At 39.9% G+C, this 26,214-nt stretch overlaps 1 protein-coding gene and 2 pseudogenes across 1 annotated transcript; all 3 read right to left on the minus strand.

Moving 5' to 3' along the window:
• The window catches only part of LOC103123925 (histone H2B 1/2/3/4/6-like), a 32,333-nt pseudogene extending 8,110 nt beyond the window's left edge, over window positions 1-24,223 (minus strand).
• On the minus strand, window positions 21,467-23,654 carry LOC132538036 (inhibitor of growth protein 2-like; annotated as a pseudogene).
• On the minus strand, window positions 23,902-25,374 carry H1-4 (H1.4 linker histone, cluster member). Its single transcript, XM_007534572.2, has one exon. The coding sequence runs from the start codon at window positions 25,324-25,326 to the stop codon at window positions 24,664-24,666; it is 663 nt and encodes a 220-aa protein (XP_007534634.1). The 5' UTR covers window positions 25,327-25,374; the 3' UTR covers window positions 23,902-24,663.
• Window positions 25,375-26,214: the final 840 nt, after the last annotated feature.

Below are 26,214 nucleotides of genomic sequence, written 5' to 3' on the forward strand. Positions count from 1 at the left end.
ATGGGAGATTTTGTTATTTGGCCTTTCCACAGCACACAAACTTGGAGACTGATACCTGAAATACCACCTCCACATTTGAATAAGAATGAAGTATTAATAATTTGCATAGAATATTAAAAAATAAGGCTAAAAATGAGAGAGGAAGGGGGTTCTGAAAAGCAACATCATGCTTTCCCCCAGGCATGGAAGCATGCTTCAAATGTTAATAAACAAACTTTCCCTAGCACAAATGAGATCTTGAACTTTTGTTAGTGGCAGAAAAATGAACCTGTAGCAACTATTTAGGTGCACTATTCCTCCCCCCCACATTCAATAAAAGGTAAACTATCAGTTATAATCATCCCTATCTCATTTTCGATTTTTCTGGGTCTAGATGGAGGAAAGGGCACAGTGCTTGTGCAGAAGTCTTATATGTGAGAGTTCCCAGTCCTGTCCTGGTACAACTCTATCCCATTTGCTCTAAATAACAAGTAGACATTCATGCCTCATGCTCTGAGGTCCCAGGTTCTATCTCTCTCTCTTTGTATGTTTCTTTCTGTGTCTTCTCTCTCATAAATAAATGAATAAAATATTTTAAAAATAGTGATTATTTGATGACAAAATAAAGGGTATTTCTTAAACCATAGAATTGTTATTTTTTGTTAGTATGATTTTGAATAAGCGATTTCCCTGAGATAATTTTTTTTCTCACAAAAATGATCTCTAGGGGTACACTATTAGGGCATATGTTTTACCATATTCAAGGTCACTGGTTTGAGCTCCAGCACCCAGTGGTATTGTGGTTGGCACTGGGAGAGCTCCATGCATAATGGAGTAGGGCTCTGGTATCTCCTTTCATAACCAGTCACTCTCTTTAAAGGGCCAGGGAATGCATGTTCAGGACCCTGGCTGTAAGTAGTCATTAGATAATGAGCAGATATCACAAGTTTCATCGTATTTTCTCATGATCCCTCACTCTCCCTTTTGGCCCTTATGTGACACAGTAAAGAATATTCTCCATTCTCAACCGCTGAGAGATGGCTCACCTGATAGAGTACATACTTTATGATGTTTAATGACCTCTCTTTGAGTCCCCAGGCCATCATATGTGGAACAGTTAATGTATTGTCAAGATTCTGTCAGTACTCAGTGGCCATACAGAGTGCAGGTCAGCAAGGTCAGTTTAACAAGAAAGAATTATAACAAACCTCTATGGCCATAAATGACATAATGGCATAGTAGGTTGACTCAGCCTCCCTTTGGAGAGTGGGGCAGTCCCCACCATTGCTGCTCTGCAGTGAGGACAAGATCCTGGAGAGCCCCACAAGAAGGTTTATGATGATGATCCTGATGCAAGTGACCAGTGATGGAGAGGGATCTGTCTGAGGTCTAGGCCCATCATATCTTTGTGGGAATCCAAGGATTCCATGACTAGAGCCTCAGATGATGGGGTGGCCTGGTAATGGCCAAAAAGGTCATGATTAAAGTATGCCAGTCACTTGCCCTTATCCAGCTTTTGTAGTCCTTTATCTGATAAAGTTAGATTTACAGATTAAGGGAAGTGAAGTAGGGGTTAAGAAGAGCATCTATCTGGGAGTATGGACCGACCAGTCAACGCCCATGTTCAGCGAGGAAGCAATTACAGAAGCCAGACCTTCTACCTTCTGCAACCCTTAATGACCCTGGGTCCATGCTCCCAGAGGGATAGAGAATGGGAAAGCTATCGGGGGAGGGGGTGGGATATGGAGATTGGGTGGTGGGAATTGTGTGGAGTTGTACCCCTCCTACCCTATGGTTTTGTTAATTAATCCTTTCTTAAATAAAAAAAAAAAAAAAAAAAAAAAAAGAAGAGCATCTAGGTGTAAGTAGTAAATAGTAAATATTTGATTAGGTACTTTATGGTATCTTTTCTAGGCCTTTCTACTTACTGATGCACTTCTTGAGTCTAACTCAACTCACTGCAGATTATTGATCACTTTTAGTTAGAGGTCCGTACTTTCTAACCTTTGTGTACATGTGCACGTGTATACTGTCCCTTAGGCCCCGGTCTATATCTAGGTTCTGTGATTTTGTTAGTGAATGTGCCATTTGAAATTGAAGCATGTATTTCAATTTTTCTAACCATGTATTAGAAAAGAGACCATCAATAATGACCCTGGGTCCATACTTTCAGAGGGTTAAAGAATAGGAAAATTATTAGGGGAGGGGATGGGATACGGAACTCTGCTGATGGGAATTGTACCCCTTTTATCCTATGGTCTTGTCAGTGTTTCCATTTTATAAATAAATAAATAAATAAATTAATTAATAAGCAAAGTGGCCATCAAAATTTTGTGTTTATTTTAATTCCCATGTTAGAGGTGACCTCTGAAATGTCAACTGAGCTGAATTACACTATTTTCCTTCAATAAGGTAACCAATATCGAAATAGTGCTTACCTCGGCTGCTCTACTCAGAACTTGATGCCAAAAAGCAAAGTGAAAAATAAGTAAATCATATGTCTGGAAAGCTGAGCTCCCAGGAGACAGAACTGAATCAATAGTGAATGCAGAATTTTAATTCTCCATAGATTTTATTATTTTAACATCTCATTTATATTTTATCACAGACTCATTCAGATTTCACCCAGAATAGTAATGTATGAGAAATGACTTTCCAATAACCAAGGCCTGTAACAGAAGTAAATTTTTTAATTCAAACAAACAACAACAAAATGAAAGACCTAAACAATTTTTTAATATTTTTTCACTCTGATAAAATTCTCCTTTTGAAGACTCATAAATCAAAGTTTACTAAACTAGGGTGTGTTGGCTTTGGCAGATATGCACACTAGTCAATAATTTTCAGAGAGACAGATTTCATTCTCTTTTTTTGCCTCCAGTCTCTGGGGCTTATTGCTTGCTCTACAAATCCACTGTTTTTGGTGGCCTTCCCCCCTTTTTTTATTAGATAGGACAGAGAGAAATTGAGAGGGTAGGGGGAAATAGAAAGAGACAAAGATATACACCTGCTGATCTGCTTCACCACTTGTGAAGCATTGCCCTTGCAGATGGAGAGAGGGGGCTCAAACCTAGGTCCTTGCACATAGTATTATGTGTGCTTAACCCAGTGTGCCAACAGCCCAGCTCACATTTCATTCTTCATAACATGTCAGGGTAGATTCAGGCTTTCAGTTATTTATTTATTTAACTTAGATTTACTTATTTGTTAGTAGAAGTGGGGGTGGGGGTGGAGAGGCAAGCAGAGCATCACTTTAATACATTTAATACTGGGGATTAAATCTGGGACATCATGACTGTGAAGCCAATGCTTTAGTCACTGCACAATGTCCAGGGCCATTTATAGTGTCAGTTGTTTGCATCAATTTCTTCTTTGCATTCATATCTCTCCCTTAATTGGAAAAGTGAAAAATGAGTTAGTATAAATTCTGCCATCAGCATTAATATTTGCCATACAAAGAGGGCTTTGTTTATGTGTTTATATAATATGCTATGAACAATCTCTACTCCAGTACTATCTAGACTTTACTCATTACCAGCATTAACAGACACTAACTCAAATTATGGTTAGTCAGTATATTCCTAGATAATGTGGTCTTTATTCCAAAGCCCCCATGATCCATCTTGAAGTAGGATTTAAACAGTTCAAAAATTTGTATTTTTCTCCTTAATTTTTTTGTCCTACACAGAAACAACCACCTGATTTTTATTTTAATACAGTGAATAATAATTATTTACAACTTATAAGTGTTTATTAAGCTCTCATGACTGTGGTCTGGGAGGTTACACAATGGATGGAGCAATGGACTCTCAAGCATGAGGTCCTGAGTTTGATCCCTGACAGCACATGCACCAGAGTGATGTTTGGTTCTTCCTCTCTCTTCTCCTGTTTCCCGTAAATAAATAAAATCTTTAAAAAAAATTCTCATGACTGTTTTGAAAACTTTACATGAATTGAAATAAAAAATCTACAGGCAAAAGAATGAGAATAACTGCTGCTGGTGGACTCTCACTTCCACATTCTATTATCCTGAGTGGTGGGCTCTGATTACAGCCAACCTGCTCTTACGTTTATTGTTAGCGCCTGATGGTTCTGTAACCAACTTGTGCTGCATCCTGCTTGAAACAGATAAAAGCTAGGTACTGTGGTACAAGTGAGTTCAGTTCTGGTAGGAGCAGGCCTGTAACCCGTTACCTGCCCTCCATGTGGCCTCGGTCTCGTTCTTTGGTTACTTTTGAGCTGTAACACTGGAGAGCTATATTATGGAATTTTCCACAACAGAATGATTTTACTTATTCTTAAAATAATTCTTAGAAGTAGTGTACTTTATGATTACATTATTGTATAGATGATGAAAGTGATGATGAAAGACCCAGAAGGATTAATCATTCAGTTAAACCACTGTGACAACGCAGCTTTGAGCTCTATTTCTGCTGTTCTACTTTCATATATATTTTAAATGATAAACTATAGTAACCAAACTCATTTAAATTTTACTTTTCTTGGTTTCAGTTACTTATGGTAAACAATATAAAATATATACAATAAGATATATTGAAACATATTCATATAGCTTTTGTTCTAATATACTACTATGATTGTTATTTTATTTTCAGTCATGGCTCTTAATCTCTAATTTTGCAAGCATTAAATACTAACCATTATTTTAGGAATATATAATTGGGAAAAGATCATAAGCAGCTTTTGAGGTGGTGCAGTGAACAAAGCATTGGATTCTCAAGTGTTAGGTTTTGAGTTTGAGTTCTTGTACCACTGTGCCAGGAGTGATTATTTGGCACTCTCTTTTCTTGTGATAAATGCATAAATAATTGTTAAAAGAAGAAAAAACAGTACAATTAAGATTTATTACTATTTGTTTTGGTTTCAGGCATACATTGGAGGGCTTGGGATATATCTCCTATTAGATAAGGAGAGACTGCTACACAGAAAACAGTGAGTCATAGGAGAAACTGTTACTATTTACAGATTATATACAACAGGTAAAAATCTCCCTCGCAGGCACCCAGTCTTGGATTAGTTTCCTTAGAGCAATTTAAAAGCTATTCCTAGGTTTGAGTTCCTTCTAGACTTTAGTCCTCAGGCAAGAAACAAACAAAAATCCCAAAACAACACAAAACAAAAAATAAAACTGCTGCAACGTTAGTGCACAAGCCTTTCATGCCTGAGCCTCAGAAATTTCATGCTAAATGCCTAGCACCACCACAAGCAAGAATTAAGCCGTGCTTAGGTATCTCTGTTCTTATCTCTATGAGAAACTCTTTGGAGGTGGTAAAATAGTTCATCTAGGGGAAGTCGGTAGCGCAGCGGGTTAAGGATTAAGAGCGAAGCGGTAGGATCAGGCGGAAGGATCCTAGTTCGAACCTCTGGCTTTTCGGCTCCCCACCTTCAGGGAAGTCGCTTCAGAGGGGTGAAGCAGGTATGTAGGTGTCTTTTCTCGCCTCATCTCTGTCTTTCCCTCCTCTCTCCGTCCTATCTAACAATGACATCAATCACAACAATAATAACTACAACAACAATTAAAAGAAAAAAAGGGCGACAAAAAGGAAAAAAAAAGTTCATGTAGGAGGGTACCTTCTTGGTGATCTTTATGTAGAGATAAGGACAGACAGACATACCTAAACACTACACTCCAGGCTGGTGTACTACTAAAGTTGCGCGATTTCCCTCACCCCTCCTTCCCTCCAGCTCTTTATCTGTTACCTTACACCTAATCACACATCTTAAAGTATTACCTCATTATTAATCTTCAGGACATTTAAACCACGATTCATTAAAATGATTTATTTATTTTATTCAGAGCTTCACATTACAGAACGAGAGAATCCAGAGCACTATTCTGATATAGGTACTGTCAGGGATCAAATCAGGAGCATTCAAGTCATGAGCTCTTCCAGCTTAGTTATTTTCCAGTCTGCTGAAGTTCTCTATTTTAAATAATAATAATAATTTTTTTGACAGAGAGATGCTGATAGAGACACAGAGAGAAATCTTAAATAATTACTGATTTAGCAGGATTTGGAGAAAGCTTAGCGAATGAATAGGGAGCCAGGCCTTACTATGCAGAGATCCTAGTTATGAGTACAGGTAACACATGGGAGCTCTACAGCAACTGAAGAAGCAGCTCCACAAATAGTGAAATAGCATAGTAAGTACCTCTCTTCTCTTGCTTGATCACACTATTTTCTGAAACAAACAAACAAACAAACGAAAAAATATAAGGGCTGTCAAAACAGCAGCCCTGGATAGTGCACCTGATTTGTCATCTACACATAACTGGTTCAAGTTCAGCTCCCAATATATTGGAGGAAGCTTTGGGGCTGTGTTGTCTTTCTGAATTTGACTCAGCCCCTCTCTATATACAAAAAACAAACAAAAAAACCTGCTTTCACCTTTATTGTCAGCAGGGGGGAAGCTTCAGAAGTGGTGAAGCAGGGCTGCAGGCAGATGTCTCTCATTTCCTCTCTCTCCCCTTCCAAGTTCTCTCTGTCTCTAATAAATAATAATAATAAGTATGTATGTTGAGCTTCGCCTCTGTAGGTGGAGATTGGAACCTTAAACTGTAGTCCTTGCACAAGGTAACATGTGTGTTCTACCCAGTGTACAACTGCCTGGCTCCCATTTAATACTTTTTTTTTTTTAAGAGTTCCTAAGATGTGGTGAGTTAATGTTTTATATTACAGTAGAGGTCACTATTTTGTCTTTTCTAAACCCAGGGAAAAGTTCCTCAGGATGTTATGTGGGATTTCTATTGACCTTTCTTTGTGGCTACTTGTAGTCTTGAGTTCCAAGCACTGTTATAACTAAAATTATAAAGGTGTTAAGACAAGGTGATAGTTTTGTTATTGGATTTTCAGAGCGATGTAACACACCCAGGCAACTAAGCAGGAAGCAGTGTTAATTTAGCGCCAGCATTATTGACTCAGTAGGATCCTACCCCAAAAAACAGCCCTGTAAGGCTTGGCCTTTTATACGGTTATCAACTTTCTCATAGTAACTCGTAGAGACTAGCTTTAGCAACAAGCTTTTTCTTTTCTGTATAAAGATAATACAATTTTTTTGGGTTATCAACAGACTATTAAGCATAAGTAGCAGATCCTAAGACTATTGCCCAAGGCCACTTAGATTATAGCAGTAGAAAGCTCTGTTTAAGCTGAGAGGAGGAGGAAGATTGCCAGCAGCTGCATTCTTTCCCTTTTATTTTTCTCTACTTATTTTTCCTTAAAATTTTTTTTTAAATTTATTTATTCCCTTTTGTTGCCCTTGTTGTTTTATCATTGTAGTTATTATTGTTGTTGTTATTGATGTCTTTGTTGGATAGGACAGAGAGAAATGGAGAGGGGAGGGTAAGACAGCAAGGGGGAGAGAAAGACAGACACCTGCAGACCTGCTTCACCACTTGTGAAGCGACTCCCCTGCAGGTGGGGAGCCGGGGGCTTGAACCGGGATCGTTAAGCTGGTTCTTGCGCTTAGCGCCACCTGTGCTGAACCCACTGCGCTACAGCCCGACTCCCTCCTTTAAAAAAATTAAAAAAAAAAAAATTTATTTCTTTATTGGGGAATTAATGTTTTACATTCAACAGTAAATACAATAGTTTGTACATGCATAACATTCCCCAGATTCCCATTTAACAATACAACCCCCACTATGTCATTCATCATCTTTCATGGACCTGTATTCTCCCCACCCACCCACCCACCCCAGAGTCTTTTACTTTGGTGCAAAGAAATTGAAAAAGACACAAAGAAGTGGAAAGATATTCCATGTTCATGGGTTGGAAGAATTAACATCATCAAAATGAATATATTACCCAGAGCCATCTACAAATTTAATGCTATCCCCATCAAGATCCCAAGCACATTTTTTAGGAGAATAGAAAAAATGCTACAAATGTTTATCTGGAACCAGAAAAGACTTAGAATTGCCAAAACAATCTTGAGAAAAAAGAACAGAACGGGAGGCATCACACTCCCAGATCTCAAACTGTATTATAGGGCCATTGTCATCAAAACTGCTTGGTACTGGAACATGAACAGAGACACTGACCAGTGGAATAGAATTGAGAGCCCAGAAATGAGGCCCCACATGTATGGACATCTAATCTTTGACAAAGGGGCCCAGACTATTACATGGGGAAAGCAGAGTCTCTTCAACAAATGGTGTTGGAAACAATGGGTTGAAACATGCAGAAGAATGAAACTGAATCACTGTATTTCATCAAATACAAAAGTAAATTCCAAGTGGATCAAGGACTTGGATGTTAGACCTTTTTAAAATTTTTAAAAAATATTTATTTATTTTCCCTTTTGTTGCCCTCGCTGTTTTTTATTGTTGTTGTAGTTATTATTATTGTTGTTATTGATGTCGCTGTTGTTGGATAGGACAGAGAGAAATGGCGAGAGAAGGGGAAGACAGAGAGAGGGAGAGAAGGACAGACACCTGCAGACCTGTTTCACCTCCTGTGAAGCGACATCCCTGCAGGCGGGGAGCCAGGGGCTCAAACTGGGATCCTTATGCTGGTCCTTTTGCTTCATGTATATTCACAGTGCTACCGCCCGACTCCCTTCTTCTTTTTTTAAAAATAAATCTTTTGTTTGTAGCATTTTAATGAGAGACCAGAGCACCGCTCAACTCTGATTTATGGTTGTGCAGGGGACTGAACCTCAGACTTTAGAGCTTCAGGCAGGAAAGTCTTTGCATAACCATTTTGCTGTCTCCTTCACCCTTGCATTTTTCTTCAATGAAGAAGTTAACTCTAGTTTACTAAGCAGTTAACCTTTGCTTCTCTGCTTCAGTTTGACTTATCTAGTTTCTGAAACAGACTTTTATTTTTATTACCCCAGTATTTAGGGCATAAGAAAGATTATGTGTGGGTTGGGGGTAGATAGTATAATGGTTATGCAAACACATTCTCATGCCAGAGACTCCAAAGTTCTAGGTTCAGTCTTCCATACCACCTTAAGCCAGGGCTGAAGAGTGCTCTGGTAAAAAAAAAAAAAAGATGATGTGTGCTGTTTTTAAAAAATGTTCACACATTCTTTTAACTATCCTTACCTCAGAAGGTAGAACCCAGTTATCTATTTGAATATACAACAGACAAAAATGCTTAAAAACAAGCAAACAAACAACAGTAACAACAACAACAAAACAGCCTGCAAATGTTATCAGGATCAAGGATCTGGGTTCAAGCCCTGCTGAAGAAGTGGGAAGTTTCATTGGTGAGGCAGTGCTCTTTCCCTCTCCACCTCATTCTTTCTGTCTTAGAAGTAAAAGAAAAACATTTAAAATAATTCTTAAAGAAAAAACCCAAAGCAGGTGGGGGTAGATAGAATAGTGGTTATGCAAAGAGATTCTCTTGCCTGAGGCTCTGATGTCCCAGCTTCAGTCAGAGCCAGATTATAGTGCTCCGGTAAAACAAACAAAGAAACAAACAAACAAAAAAACCCCCCACCAGACCCAAAGTGGAGTTGTACAATGAATAGTCCAACTGCAGTTATCACTTCTTCCATAAATGAAAATGTAAATCAATTCATCTGAAAGTCTTCATCAGCACTGGTAAAGTAATTTGCAAAAGTATCCAACTTTCTTCTAATAGAAGATTTTGCCTCAAAATAATATTTTCTTTCCTTTCCCCCCATTTAAAAAAGATTATGAGAGAGAGAGAGAGAGAGAGAGAGAGAGAGAGAGAGAAGAGATAGGAGGAGGAGGAGGAGGGGAAGGAGGAGGAGAGGGAGGAGGAGGAAAAACCAGGAATGCAATGCAATGCAATGCCAGGAATTGAACAGAGAAATCTCACTGTTAAGAGTCCAGTGTACTGTCTCCTGTACCATCTCCCAATCCTCAATTTTCCTTATTTTATTTTCTTTTTACTTGCCCTCTACAAAAATCTTCCATTTTGGACAATGTGTTGTGCTTCTTTATTTGCTGTGTAGAATACTTCCTCATTCAGGAGTCGTTTGATAAAGTCAAGTAAGGGGTTTGGAAGTGGCTCTGCAATGCTTTTCATATGTGTGGTAATGCTGTAGCACATGAAACCAATGAGAGATAAGTGGAACTCTGTGGAATGTAGAGTGGTGTTGTAGTAGGTCATAAAAATCTGAAGAAAAGAAAGAAAAAAGGGGGCCCCTGGCCCGGTGGTTCATCTGCTTAAGTGCTCACACTACAGTGTGCAAGGACCCGGGTTCAAGTCCTTGGTCCCCCACCTGCAGGGGGAAAGCTTCACAAGTGGTGAAGCAGGGCTGCAGGTGTCTCTCTGTCTCTCTCCACCTCTATCTTCTCCTCCCCTCGATTTCTCTCTGTCTCTATCCAATAATAAATTAATTAATTTAAAAAAAACCCTATGCACCACCATAAGCCAGAGCTGAGCAGTGCTTTGATTAAAAAAGAAAAAAAGAAAGAAAAAGAAAAAAATTGGGCCAAGGTGGTTCAGTGGTAGAATAAACACATGCCTAAGGTAATGGATTTGAAGGGTAGGGGTGGATAGCATAATGGTTATGCAAAAAGACTCTCATGCCTGTGGCTTCAAAGTCCCAGATTCATTCCCCATACCACCATAAACCAGAGCTGAGCAGTGCTCTGGTAAAAAAAAAAAAGAAAATCAATTATATTAATAAATTAATTAGTTGTGGGTTATAAGTTTTCACTGCTCTAGGCCAAATCTTTTAGACAGCCAGAGACACATAATAGAGTGAGAGAGGGAAAGACATCACAGCACTGAAATTTCCCAAAGTAAGGGCCGGGCTTGAAGCAAGGCAAAATGAGGTACGCTATTTTGCCAGTCCTCATAAATCATTCCTTTTGCATCCTAAAACAATAAATGAAACAAACAAGCAAACAAAACACTATAAGCTGTGAACTCCCAAAGTCATTTTGATGAAACGGAGAAAAAGGATGGCAATGCCTGTTAGCAAAGTTTGTGATTTAAGTAATTAGCTAACATGATAGAAGTACTAAACAAATTATCGGAATGCTAAATATCTTTATTTGCTAATAATAGTTTCATATGAAATGAGAAAATAATCCATTGAATGTTAATTTGAATCAGCAAAATTTAAAGAGAAATTAATAGATATAAATTAAATACATAAATAAGCAATTATTCTTTTATCCTTCACATGGAATTTAAGACTTTCTGATGCCATCGGTTAACATGGAGAAAAGGTGGACTTTATGATAATCAGTATTGTATTTGTTCTATGAATTTATTCTTCCGCCCCCAGCATCACTTTGTTGAGGGAATGTTAAATTACAGGACTGTTGTTGTCATTGTCACGTTGTACATTTCTATATTTTTCTGGGATTAGTATGTTCTATCAGTTTATTTTTTTTTATGTGTGTCATGACTCCTTTTCTCCTTTTTCGGTGTCACTGTTTTTCCCAAATTACTTATTTTTAATAGAACTGTGGCTCCACACATACCCAATGTCAAAGCTCTGGTTTTCCTTTTTTTTTCCCATTTAGGTAGACAAAGACAGAGCAAGAGGTACTACAGAAATTCCCACCTTGCCAGGAGCCATTTCTCTGCTTTGATAGATGATTAGCTTTGAAACAATGGAAGCCCTCAAGACAAGTTTCATTTCCCCCTGGGCAGGCCATTTTCCCCTCAGGTAGACCATTTATCAGAAACAGTGACACAACACATAGTTGTGGTAGCAAACATGATTTCATCCATTGTATGTTGCAAGGAACATTCCCCCTTTGAAGATTGCTCCCCCTCCTCCTCCTCCAGCACTTCCCCCTCCTTCCCCAAAGCCTTATAATGCCTGTGTTCACAATAAAATTTAGAGCTTGATCAGAAACTTGACTTGCTCTCATTCTTCGCGTCTCTTGTCCCTATCATTTCAGGTCTCATTGGGTTCCTAGCCCCTGCTCACCGCCCTGCTGGCCGGGGCATTCTGGCGCCCGAGCGTGGGGCAAAGAAGCCTTCTGGACCTAGAAACTCCGCTGATCGAGGGGGTAGGCCTACCCGAATTCACAGAGTCACCGCGGCTCGAGGGGGGTAACGCAAAGACTCGCAGAGATCGCCACGGAAATACCCGCCCGTGAGTCGCATCTGGGGAAGAGTGTCACAGCGGCTGAGGTAAGCAAACCATGGGACATGAATTCAGCAAACTATTTATTCATTAAAGGACTCAAGGAGTCACTCAAGACACGAAGAAATAGGGTTTAAAAAAAAAGAGAAAGAATTAAAGAAGTTTTTAGATTATATTAAAAATATTTGCCCCTGGTTCCCCCAGGAAGGCACTATAAATGAGAAACGTTGGAGAATTGTTGATTGTCTTAATGATCACTTGATCACTATCAGTCTTTTGGTCCTGAACGTGTACCTGTTTCTGCCTTTTGTTACTGGAATTTGATTAATGATATCTTAAAAATCTATAATAATCACCCTGATATTAAAAACCTTATTACAGAGGGTGAAAAGGTCCTCCGGCAACTTTCTCGTCCGCCGTCCAGGACAAAGACCCCATCTCCATGCCCTTCTGTGGTTATTGATCTTGATCCCCCGGTACCCAGTCAAAATAAAAGCCTCCCAGCACCTGATGAAAGTAAAAGCCCTGTTCCCCTCCCTACAGGTTCCACCTCACTTACTAAAGTTCCCTCCATTGACTCTCCTATTGCTAATTCACATGAGAGTGAAACCCAGCATTCTTTCCCCGCCTCTATCCAGTTTTACAAAACCTCCCACAAAACCCCCCCTCTCCTGAAGCACTCCCCGCGGAGGATGAGGCTTTGCTAGAAAAAGAGGCTGCCAAATATCACAATCCTGATTGGTATCCTCCTCCCTTTAATTCCCCTCCCTATATCCGTGCCCCTGCTCTCCAGCCTGACCCTCTCCTTGACAATCCCTCTGTCAGGTGGGCACTCTCAGGAGCCCTTCTAGGAATTTCCACCCTCCGCAAGGTCCTTGCTGACCGGAGAGAGCAGCTTGAATTAATGAAAGAAATAGCTGCAGTTACAGAAGAGCTTACATTTTTAGCCTCACCAAAAAACCCAATCCCTAAAACTAAAACTAAGACTAAACCATCCAAATCAAAACCGGTTTTGGCTTTCCCTGTTACTTGGAGCCAGGCTCAAACTGGTTAACCATAACCCCTAGGCTCTTCCTTGTCCAGACTGCCTCCCTACATCACCGTCCCTCCGTTTTGTGCTCTGGTCCTTGACTTGGCCAATAATACTGATTAGACCACCAAGGCTAAAACTCAACTAGCATGAAAAACAGCTTCCCTTAGAAAATTAGTAGAGAAAAAAAAAAATGAGAACATTTACAATTAGTTAAAGAACTGTGGGCTCTTGATTTGGCATTATCTTAAAACTAGTCAGCCAAAAAAGATCCAGCTTTTTTCCCTCTACTCTCAGAAAGCTTAAAACCAGTTCTGAGTGAGATCTTATCTGGCTAACAAGCTATTCCTTAGAGAAAGAATGAAATCAATCAAACAAGATGTTCTCTTTAACTTAAAAGCTATTAACCAGAAAATCAGTACACACTTTTGATAGAAATTTAATTATTTATTTCTTTAAAACTGTAAAATGTACCTTAGCCACAAACGCCCCTTCTGGATAGATAGGCTGTGAGTTAGGAATCCAAAAACCAAAGCGGTTTTTCAAAGGGAAAATTTTCCTTTCACCAAGAATGTATGTTTTAAGTCTGTGCTAACCTTGTTTTCATTAATGTGTGTTAACCCCTAAGTAACTAAAGTTTGTTTTAAGTTTTAAATAAGATTTAGTTAAGCTAAATGTGGTTTTAAAGATCCAGACTCATAGAGTTGGCACACCTTTACCAGAGTAAAATATAGGACAGTTTCGTCCTTCTGATAGCTAATATCAGCATCAATTCATTAGTTAAAAAGATTTTCTGAGATATCTAGGCATGGTAAAATGCCTCTGCAGTCTGTCTCACTCTTGTGAAAATTGTAGATATTGCCAGCACCTCAATATCAACTGCCACTGTTTGTTAATTTAATTCCATGCTTGAACTGACTTTCTAATAACCCAGTCAGTGTAGAGCAGTGGCCTTGCCAGGAAAAAAAGGGTTAAACGTGCTATTCCTGGCCTGATAAAAAAAATTTTTTTTTTTCAACAGATGTGATTCAACAAAATTATTTAGTGTAAAATGGTCATCTAAAAGAAATGTTAACAGTAAAAATTTATTTTAACATTTCAGCTATGAGGTTTATCTTAGCTTTTTAAGTTACCTATCCAAATCAAGGTGAAAGATCAATTAAGTTGTGTACCCACCTTTGTTCATAGCTGCCCTAAGGGTGTGATAGCTTTGTGATAAACAAAGATCCTAACAAACAAAGTTTAACATTTTACTTAGAATCGTTTAAGTGATTTCAAAAAAAAAAAAAAAAAAAAACTTTTAAAATACTTTCTCAACTAAACAGGCAAAACTGGCTTGGGTTAGTAAAAGATAACACAATGGTTATGTTAATTATTTGCATGCCAGAGGCTCTTGCGCTGGTTTTCCTCTTTTATCTTTCTGCTTTTAAAAATTATCTGGTTTGTTTTAAGACACTGCCAGAGGTTTATTCTTGATAAATTAAGGTAATACATTGTGTTTTTGGTCTGATAGAAGATTTGTTTTGGCAAATCCTGATTTAACAAAATTAATATTTTGAATATTTAAACTATGAGGTTTTATTTTAGCCTTTTAAGTTGCCATATTAGAGTTCTAAGGAACAAAATCTATTAAGAGTTTTATATCTATGCTTACTCATGATAGCCTTGTGATGAGTAAAGATCTTAGTAAACTAAAGGCATAATAGTGTGCTTAAACTGTCTAATCAGTTTAAAATAATGCTAAAAAATGGTAAATATTTTATCATGTCAACACATTAGGTATTGACTTTCTATAACATATTGGTATATTCTAATAAAGAGCCTTCTAAAATCATATAAAAAAAAAAAAGTCAATTCTAACCATTAGATCATCAATTAACTTGGTACAAGTTCTCTCCCTAAGTAAATAATTATAGGTACATCTGCACATGAAGAACTGACTGCTCATATGGTAAGATTTAAAACTAAACATTTTTAATTTTTATTTATGGGTGTGTGATGACTCCTAAAGTCACTCATATCCTAAAATTTTTTATCATTTTTTTTACAAGCCTCTTAAAATTTTAATGCTTGACCTGCCATAGTGAGAGCACTTTACTGGCTCCTGCATTATTTAATTAAGATCTTGCTATTCAGACTTTTAAGATTAATCTCCATTGATAAAAGCCAATGCTCTCTGACAGATTGATGTAATTCACCTGCCCATGTTTAGTAAAAAAAAAAAAAAAAACAAAAAACAAAAAAAACTTTTTTTTCTCAGTTGATATTTTTTCTAAATTTATGTGGGCTACAGCTCAAACAAGAAAAACTAAAACCCTTAAGCTTAATTAATAATAAAAAAAAGAAGGGTAATGCACCCTCCAGTATTCAGTTGGCTAAAGTGTCAATGAAGTAACATACTAAATCTTTTTAATATTTACAAAAATTCGAATTGTCCATTTATTATATCTCATTGACAAAGCCATCCACTTTTCCAGTCACAGAGACATATTTCCTTTTTCTCTTTTTCAACACTGGATGTCCATGTTTGTTTTCCTTTTATTATGGTGGATGACATTGCTCTTGCAAAATCCACAGAGTCCCTGTTGGCAAGTCCTTACCACAAAGGACGCCATGGCAGTATATACTCCAACTAACCTCACCAGCTTATCCAAGTCTTCTCTTTCTGCTGACCTACCACTGCTGACTTTATCTTTGCATGTTTATTGACTGCTCACTCCTCGATGTTCAAGGAACCTCACCTTAACTCCTAATGTGTATGCACCTCCTCTGTGTTTTGATAAACACCATCCTATATTTTCATGTCAATTCTTCTCTACCTGGTCCTTGCCTCCTAGTCTTGCTTGTTCCACAGCTGACCAGAAGAAGAAAATTTCATCAGTTGGCGCTGACCAGAAGACCAGACGTGCTGTGTTTCTTCCCCTGGACATCACATCCACTGACTGCTTCCCTTAGACTTGCTGGTGGCATGCTAGGACACTCTATATATTCCTCCCATAAATTTTCTGACAAATTACAACAGGTTATAGACTCCACCACAAATAGTCTTGAGTCACTACAGAGCCCCTTATGAGACCCTTATTAGTCTTTTGTTAATGGTTACCTTAGGACCCTTTATTTTTAATAAGATTACTGATTTTATAAAACGGCAGATTGACTCTTTGGCATCAAAACCTTTGCAAATCCATTATCACAGACTTGATTTGGCTGATAGAGGCCTGGCTGAACCTGAGGATGACTGACCTCCCTTTCGGATGGCATAAAACTCAGAATTATGCACGGAAACATCCAACCTTGGCAGGGAAAGGACACCAGTAAGGGGTGCAAGGCAAAGCACTGCAGGGGGAGGACCCTGTTGTCCGCCTCTGAGTCCCCCGTGAAGCAAACCTGATTTGCATGGAGGTTGGTGTCAGCAACAAAAAATCATTTCCCTGGAAACTGTGGCTCTGCCTCCCCTCCCCAAAAAGACACCGAGAGCCTTATAAGATGCGGGAAGGTTGGTTTCTGCACCCACCCCGTGGGAGGAATCGGGTCAATACTTCCCCCCTCTGGTTATACCTGCTGTTCAGGTCCCTGCTCCTCACCTCAACTAACTGCCTCAAGTTAAATTATAACGAAGGGATGAGATGCCAGGAGCCATTTCTCTGCTTTGATAGATGATTAGCTTTGAAACAATGGAAGCCCTCAAGACAAGTTTCATTTCCCCCTGGGCAGGCCATTTTCCCCTCAGGTAGACCATTTATCAGAAACAGTGACACAACACATAGTTGTGGTAGCAAACATGATTTCATCCATTGTATGTTGCAAGGAACATTCCCCCTTTGAAGATTGCTCCCCCTCCTCCTCCTCCAGCACTTCCCCCTCCTTCCCCAAAGCCTTATAATGCCTGTGTTCACAATAAAATTTAGAGCTTGATCAGAAACTTGACTTGCTCTCATTCTTCGCGTCTCTTGTCCCTATCATTTCAGGTCTCATTGGGTTCCTAGCCCCTGCTCACCGCCCTGCTGGCCGGGGCACCACCTGATGTCAGGTCTCAAACTTGGTCCAAGAATATAGCAAGGCATCTACTTGTCCTACTTGGTAAGCTATTTCTCCAGTTCTTATTTACTTTTAATTATATTAGGAATCTGTGAATTCTAACCCATAATCAGCCATGCTCTTTTGTACTTCATACCTACATCATTCTTTTATTTATATATTGGGCTGGCAGTATAGCCAACATGCTTTTGCTTTGCCATGGGTCCTACCCAGGTATGAGCCTGACTTTCAGTGATATCTCAAAAACTTTGGTGCTGTGGTGCTTTTCCCTCTCTCTTTCTGTCCATCTGTTTCTCTTTCTATCTGAAAAGTTGGGGTGGAGGGGTGAAACCCCAACAAAAACCAAAAAACCAAAGAAACAAAGACCAAGATTTAGTAATGTGTTAATATAGAGAAACTGTGCATCATTCTGGCATATGCAGTGTCAGAAGTTGAATTCTGGAAATGATGCATACAAGTCCTGTGTTCTAACACTGAGACAGTTCCCTGACCACTACATCATTCTTTTGGTTGTCCTGGAGCTATCAGATACTTGTCAATTTCCTCTCCTCCTTTCTTTTCTCACCTTCCCTCTGCTCCCCTCCACCTCCCTTCCTACTTTTCCTACTCTCACATCTGAAATTGGTCATATGTTTCTCAATTCTAATACCTAGTTCACAGTCCTTAAAGTTAACGATTTCCTTTTTGTTTACTTAATATTCCATTTCCATCAGGTTCAGAACACAACAGTGCATGCACTTGTACTTTGTACAAAATTCAGGATTCCACATGCAGTAGGGAGTTATCGATTGATTCAAGAACTTCCACATTTCATGTTACTTCAGTTATGGAAACAGTTTTGTTTAAGTTAACCAGGCATTCCTTCTCCCACACCCCTGAAGAGGATTATCTCAAGAGCTCTGTGCCTGCATACACTCTTTCTGGTGGTCTTCTTTTTAATTTTAATTATTATTATTATTTTGGATAGAAGTAGAGAGAGAGAGAGAAATAGACACCTACAACACTGCTCCACAGCTAGTGATGCTTTGTGTTTGTGTGGGACACTTGAACCCGGGTCCTTAGGTATGGTAATATGTGTGCTCTATTGTGTATGGCACCACCTAGTCTCCACTAACCAGAATGTTTTATCTAGAAGAGAACTAGCTTTCAGCTGGCTTATGTAATTATCCTAAACAGGGTGGTTTTTAAACTTTCCTCTGTAATAGTAGTTACATAAATGGAATAGTGATTAAATCTAAAAACTTGGGGGCTAGTTTCATCTTTTTTTTTTGCTTTCTGTGTATGAGCACTACAGATGTTTAGGCTATCCTTTCATTTTTTTATAGGCAAGCCAAATTTAAAACAAAAAACCCAAAAAAAGGCTAAAGTAGGTTTCAACGTGAACCAACAAATCTAGAGCTAGTTTCTGCACTCCTCTTATACAGAATTTTACACTATTCTTACAAATAGTATCACAAACACTGCATTTCAGATAATTTTACTATTAGTCCCCGCTCTCTTTGACACTTTCCTCTCTGTACGTTGTGTAATTTCTCAAAGATTTGGTTATAAAATTTATTAAAATTAAATATTAGACCCTCCTAGCCAGATTTTATTTCTGCTGATTCTCTCTATATATCTACACACTTTACATACACTATATATACATACATATATATATATATATATATGTTTTTCCACATTTTTGATCACTTTTAATAATATTTTTATCCTTGAACAAACTTAAGTTTTGTTTCTTGTATTTTTTTTTTTCTAGCTCAGAGTTCAGCTCTGGTTTATAGTGGTGCTGGAAACTGGACCTGTGACCTCAGATACCTTTTTTTAAAAAAAAAAATCTATTTATGAAATGGAAATGTTGACAAGACTATATAGTATAGGAAGGGTACAATGCCACACAATTCCCACCACCAGAACTCCATATCCAATCCCCTCTGTTGGTATGCTTTTAAAAACCTCTTTTGTTTCATTTGGTTTAATCCTCCCTGCTTAACACTATTCTATTTACATAACCACTGTATTCTATTTACATAACCACTGCCGTCTATTTACATAAATCACTTTTACATTTACATAAAGCACCACCTTCCCTCCAGGGCATTGGTGGTTTAGTGGTAGAATTCTCACCTCCTCCACCCCCTCTCCTTGTCACACCCTGATTTTCACCAGTCACTTTTCTCTCCACCCTCTCTGCGTCACTTCCTGTTCACACCCTACTTGGGAAGTATATATAAAGACAACATTGTTCGTTTTAGTTAGTTGTTAGTTTAGTCTAGCTTGGTATAGATTGTGCTGCGTCCTGCATGAATAAAGAGATACTGCGTACAACCCAGCCATGAGTCCCGGGTCGTCTGTCTCCCGTCAATGAAGCTCAGCCCGACACCCCTCCTTTCATAGCTTCCCTATTTTTTATCCCTCTGGGAGTATGGATCATTATGGGGTGCAGAACGTGGAAGGTCTGGCTTCTGTAATTGCTTCTCTGCTGAACATGGGCTTTGGCAGGTTGATCGATCCATACTCCCAGCCTGTCTCTCTCTTTCCCTACTTGGGCAGGGATCTGGGGAGGCAGGGCTCCAGGACATATTGGTGGGGTTGTCTGCCCAGGGAAGTCAGGTTGACATGGTAGCATCTGGAACCTGGTGGCTGAAAAAGAGTTAAGATATGAAGTAGAACAAATTGTTGACTAATTATGAGCCTAAAGGCAAGAAGACTGTAGATGAAGATTTGGGGGTCTCTGTTTTGGAAAAAGCTAGTTGATCTATTTTAGATATATTCTAAGGGGCTTATGATTTACATCTAATATGCAGGTGGACCCAGCTTTATTGTGTGGGGAGATTGTGTCATAGTTGGAAAAAGGACTGGAAAGCTGTATCAGGAAAGAGACTAACTCCCAAAATTGGGGAAAATATAAATATTAACTGTAAACCCCATCAATTTGATCTGGGGCCCATATTCATCTTAGGAGCCTATGTAACCTCTGCATCCCTGTAGGTCTGAGGTCACATTCTGTGGTCATGGCTAGGAACATACCAGGCTGCACTAATTTCAGTACCAATCTTTCTTAGGTAGTAGGTAGACTATGTTGTCCAATCTCCCTTTGGAAGATGGAACATTCTCTACCATTGTTGATTCACATTGAGGGCAAGGTCTTATATGGCCCAAAGGGGTTCATTGTTCTGTAATGGAGATGACTAGTAATAGTGGCGAGAGGGATCTGTTAGAGGTCTAGGCCCATCATGTGGATGTGAGAACCCCGGGGCTACCTGACTAGGGCCCCAGGTGATGGGGTGGCCTGGTAGTGACTAAAGAGTCATCATTAAAGTATGCGAGTCTCTTGTCCTTATTCAACTTTTGTAGTCCTTACTTTGTCTGACGAGGTTAGCTTTGGAGTGATTGAGGGACATGTAATAGGAGGTAGGTGAAGAAGGTATCTAAGTCTAAGTAGAAACTGTTTCATTAGGAACTTTATGGTTTCTTTTTAGGTCTTTCTACTTGTCATGCTTCACTTATTAACTCACTGAAAACTACTGTGCAGTTTTGCTTTAAGGTATATTTTTTCCCCTAACTTATGGGTACATGTACATATGCCTTATATCACGGGCCCTGGTCTGTATCTAGGTTTTGAGGTTTTGTTAAGAAGTGCGCCACCGGAAATGGAATGAAGAAGTCCAATAGCTAGGGAAGGTCTCACCAGAGTAATGAAGCTGAAGGATTGACATTCTATGTCTGACATCTCTGGAAACAGTCCAAAGTGTAGCATGGCAAGGTGGTCTGGTTGTATTGCTGCCTTTTTATTTTTTAATATTAAATATTTTTTATTATATTTATTTATTTATTGGATATAGACAGTCAGAAATCGAGAAGAAGGGGGAGGCAGAGAGGGAAAGAGACAGAAAGACACCTGCACGACCACTCGCAAAGCTTTCCCCCTGCAGGTGGGGATGGGGGCTTGAACCTGGGTCCTTGCACATTGCAAAATATTCATTCAACCAGGTGTGCCACCACCTGCCTCCCCCCTTTTTTTTAAAAAATATTTTTAAGCCTTTATTTGTTGGATAGAGACAGTCAGAAATTGAGAGGGAAGGGGGTGATAGGGAGAGAGACAGAGAGACACATGCAGCCCTGCTTCACTACTTATGAAGCTTTCCCCCTGCAGGTGGGGACCAGGGGCTCAAACCTGGGTCCTTGCACACTGTAACATGTGCGCTCAACCAGGTGCGCCACCACCTGGCCCCCCTGCCCTCCCTTTTTTAAAGTACAACTTTTAATACAATGTTAATACTAACAACTAAAATTTTATTGCATAGTGTTATGCATTTTACCCTAAAACATTTTTTGAAAGTAAATTTGGGAAGAATTACATGACAAACAAACCTTTAAACTGTGGATGTACTGTTACCCAGATCATCTATCTTTTTTTGTCTTCTCAGTAGTCCTGTCCATTATTTTCTCATTATTTCCCCTGCACTTTGGGCAGTACCATTTCTCCTTTGGATTATAACTTAGTAAAAACATATTAAAAAAGTGAAGCCATTTAACTAGACAGTTTATTGTCACTTCCAGTTGTTTCCCTTTAAGACATTTGGTTATATCAACAGCAAGTAGAGTCATTGGGATCTATTGCAAACTCATTAGGTAGAAGCTTCCCTTTACTGCCTAGCCTTGAAACCTTTCTTTTTCTTTGCTTACTGGGAATTCTTTTCCATAGGTGGCTGATTACCACAGCCTTCTATTTCATTAGTCATGTGACCTAAATCACAATTTTCACTGGTTTGCTGTCTATGGAGTCTTGAAGATCTTTCTGGTTGGCTGGAATCCATCCTTACTTTTTCTGAAGCTCATTCATTTTCAGCAGAATCTTGGGATGCATTGGATCGACCTTCTCGTGGTGCATCCCGTGAGTACCCATTCATTGGGGAAACTGACGATCCTTCCTAGCCGACTGAATCTACATGGATCCCAGAAACTTTCAAAGCCAGCAACAAGTAGCTCCTGACAGCTTTCAACCTGACCTGTTGACTGGCTACGGAAGAAGGGCAAATGCTAGAAGAAGAAGCAGAATCTTGGAAACACTGAGAATGCTTGCTTTGCTCGATTTTCCACCAATTCGAGCATTTGTTTGACAATTTTAATTTTCTCATCTTCTAGTTCTCGGTTATTGACTAATGCTCTCTGGAGATGCTTTTGTAGGCAATTTTTCTAGCTTGAAATATTTTATTTTCCATAGACACCATCAGTTTCCTTTAATGACTTTTGGTATTTGTTGTTCTTCCGCATGCCATGGTGCAGGGACTCCACACGATTGTATGGTTATGTGGAAACGTTATGCATGTTCAAACTATTATGTTTTACTGTCGACTGTAAACCATTAATCCCCCCAATAAAGAAATTTTAAAAAAAGTACAACTTGGACTCTCAGGAAAAAGAGAAGGTGAAGATTTTAGAGTCCTTAGTGCTAAACTGGGGGTGTTTTGCAGATGCATATAATGAGTTGATAAATGTACACATGTGCCAATTACTATGCTGTAAGGCATTACCCCCTCCCCCCAATAAATTTAAAAAAAAGCTATCCTGCAAGATGGGAGGTGGTAGTGTGGATGAATCATTGGGCTTTCAAACCTGAACTTCCAAATTCAATCCCTGGCAACACATGTGCCAGTGATGCTCTGGTTCTCTCTTCTCTTCCACTAATAAATAAACTGGATCAGCAAGATGGAGTGATTACTCTACCATGAACTCAAACCAGATTTGAGTTTCACTTCATTGAAGGAAGCAGAATATTTTACAAGGTTAATACTGACAAAATTAAGTGTATAAATTAAATAGAACATATGCTTGAAATAAGGCATAGGGACCGACAAAATCTGAATGTATTTTGGTTTAGTTCACTCTTCCCTCCTCCACTCCCTGCGTTGAGTTTCCATCAGGAAGGCAAAAAATTGTAAAACAGAAAAAATGTGTTTCCAGTTAAATTCACATTGTTTCAGCCTTTTTGTATTAACAGACCTACAATTTAACATGAAAATGGGAGTGGGGTGGGGTGGAGAGTAAAGAATCTGAGAAAAACAAAGTTGTCAGACTGCCTTTTTGTGCTCCCGGAGATTAGTGTTCAAATGAAACCTATGGGTAAAAATGAGCTATTTGAAATTTACTTATTAGATACGAAGTGATATAAAATTTTACACACCTACATTTATTCAGTGAGGGCGAAATTCAGGACAGTAAGTTACTTAGTACTTTAAAAAAAATTATAAAATGGAAATATTGACAAGGGGAGGGGCACAATTCCCACCACCAGAACTCCGTGTCCCATCCCCTCCAGATTGCTTTCCTATTCTTTTAATTGCTTCCCTGCTGAACATAGGCATTGGCAATAACCTAATACTTTGAAAGTTTGTCCTATACACCTCAATAAAAACAATTACAAAGCAGTTCTTGGTATGGCATGAGAGACCCCAAAGAAACTTCTGCATTGAAAAGACTACAACTCTTTTGCTGAAACCATGCATGGCTCTTAAAAGAACCTTTTAGGGTAGGCATAATGAAATTTACTTGCCAAGTTTACTTGGAGCTGGTGTACTTGGTGAAGGCCTTGGTGCCCTCCGACACAGCGTGCTTGGCCAGCTCTCCAGGCAGCAGCAGGCGCACGGCAGTCTGGATCTCCCTGGAGGTGATTGATGGTCGAGCGCCAGGCGGGAAGCCTCGCCGGCGATGCGCTGGAAGATGTCGTTCACGAAGGAGTTCATGATGCCCATCGCCTTGGACGAGATGCCGGTGTCGGGGTGGACCTGCTTCAGCACCTTGTAGACGTAGACGGAGTAGCTCTCCCTGAGCTTCTTGCCATCCTTCTGCGTCTAAGTCACGGCTTTCTTGGAGCCCTTCTTGGAGCCCTTCTTCAGGGAAGGAGCAGATTTGGTAGACTCAGGAATTGTAACTAAAATGACACACCTACATTAATAACATTTAAAATCCGCCACAAGGTCACATTTATTTATAGATACGGTATTCAAATGAGGCTGGTAAAGTTACGCTCAGGATTGGATTAATTTTACCCTGTCGTCACAAACCCACAAATGAGAAGCATAAAAAACACTTGCAAGGCTACCCGTTCATTGGCCAATTTACCATTTGCGTGATCCAATCAGAAGGGGAAGGGGAGACTACCAAAGGCTACTATATAAATTGGTCTGTGCCTTTAAATGCTGCCCAGAAGAGCATACAGCAGTTTTAGGCTTGTAGGTGGGGCTAAACCCCTACTGCTCTTCGTATTGGCTGGCGCGATGTCCATGCAACTAAATGTGTGCGAGTGTATCTTATTATGTGCGAGTTTGTAGTCGCTATTACAAAAACCCTTTCGCTCCAAATATTCCAGTGTACATAATTTTAACAAATTTCTTGTACACATTCCACCCCCAACCTAACTAAAAAAAGTTGGCCCCTGACTACGTGCTTTTACTAAAAGCCACGCCCTCCCTGAAATGTGCAACAGCTCCCCTTTGAGATTAGTGGGGTGGCTCTGAAAAGAGCCTTTGGGTTGTGGAGCCTAAGCAGCTGTCCAAAGAAACCGCTTATTTCTTCTTGGCTGCCGCCTTCTTTGGTTTAGCTGCTTTAGGCTTAGCGGCCTTGGGTTTTGCCGCCTTAGGCCGTACAGCTTTGGCCTTCGCCGGACTCTTGGGCGCCTTCTTGGGTTTGGCCGCTTTTGCCTTCTTCGGGCTTTTAGCCTTTTTGGCTCCAGCTGCTGCTGCAGGCTTCTTCGTTTTCTTTGGAGTCCTCTTTGCGCTCTTTTTGGGGGTAGACGTCCCCGAAGCCTTTTTTGCCTTCTTAGCGGCTCCTGTTGGCTTTTTGGGCTTCGCTGCACCCGACGACTTCCTAGCCTTGGGTTTGGCTTCCCCAGAGGCCGCTTTCTTGTTGAGTTTGAAAGAGCCGGAGGCGCCGGTGCCCTTGGTTTGTACCAGGGTACCTTTGCTCACCAGGCTCTTGAGCCCCAGCTTGATGCGGCTGTTGTTCTTCTCCACATCGTAGCCGGCGGCCGCCAGCGCCTTCTTGAGCGCAGCGAGGGACACGCCGCTACGCTCCTTAGAGGCGGCGACGGCCTTGGTAATGAGCTCGGACACTGGGGGCCCGGACGCCTTGCGCTTCGTGGCACCTGCAGCCTTACGAGCCTTCTTCTTGACTGGCGTCTTCTCCGCTGGGGCCGGAGCAGCAGGCGCGGCAGGCGCAGTCTCAGACATGTCGAAGGAGGGCGTGAAGACAGCAAATCTAGCCGGAAACAGAGGCACTGGCCGAGACTCAGACCTCGCTGCTGCGCCCGCCCGTTTATATAGGGCGGAGCTGCGCGGTGATTGGTGCGCTGTCCAGCCCGCCTCGCTGGCAGCCGCAGAGTGTCCTCTCTGATCCTGAGTTGTGTTTGTTACACCTTAAAAAATGCCAAAAATATAAAAATATTCTACACCGAATTGTCCGTCTTTTCTCAGGAAATGATCCCCGAAGTCTCAGGATTCACACAGGTCTCAATTTGTGAGGAAAGCACAAAGCCTTATGCCAAAAAGTAGCAATATTTCTCGCTGTGCTCTTCAAATTCCAACTCAGAGAAACAAAACTTTCTGATTTCTTTGTAAATTATAAACCCATCTTTAACTGTGGAGCTTTCTGACCTGTCAAGTATGATTCTCTAAGTGGTTAGCTTCTTGTATGTCCAAAAACCATGCCACTAGCATTAAAGTTTTTATTACAAATTTGCACTTAAGTGAGGGAAGTAACACAGGCTCCTCAGAGAGTCCTGCCTATTGAGCTGAGGGCATTTGAGTTCATCAAAGTGATTTAGCTTAATGACAAACAAATTATTGCCTGTTTGGGGTTATATTTTGGACACATGAGACCTCAATCTATGCCAGCATTCTTTTATTTCTATTTACTGCATCGAGAATCTTAAACAGTTTCTTAGTATATTTCTTTTTCTTGTTTGCTCCTAAGGTTGGGGGCGGGGCTGTTGCTTCTCTTCCTCTGGGCAACTACTCCAAGAGCTTGCATACCTTGAATTCTGGATATTTAGGAATGAAGGGAAGTTGGAAAAAAGGTCAAGGTACAGATGTAGAAAATAATTAATTTTCAAAAATTAT

Source organism: Erinaceus europaeus, chromosome 4 (genome assembly GCF_950295315.1).
Source record: "Erinaceus europaeus chromosome 4, mEriEur2.1, whole genome shotgun sequence".
Classification (NCBI taxonomy): domain Eukaryota; kingdom Metazoa; phylum Chordata; class Mammalia; order Eulipotyphla; family Erinaceidae; genus Erinaceus; species Erinaceus europaeus.

Bases quoted from the DNA above. Each gene is read 5' to 3' on its own strand.
- H1-4 (XM_007534572.2), bottom strand. From the start codon at position 25,326: ATGTCTGAGACTGCGCCTGCCGCGCCTGCTGCTCCGGCCCCAGCGGAG.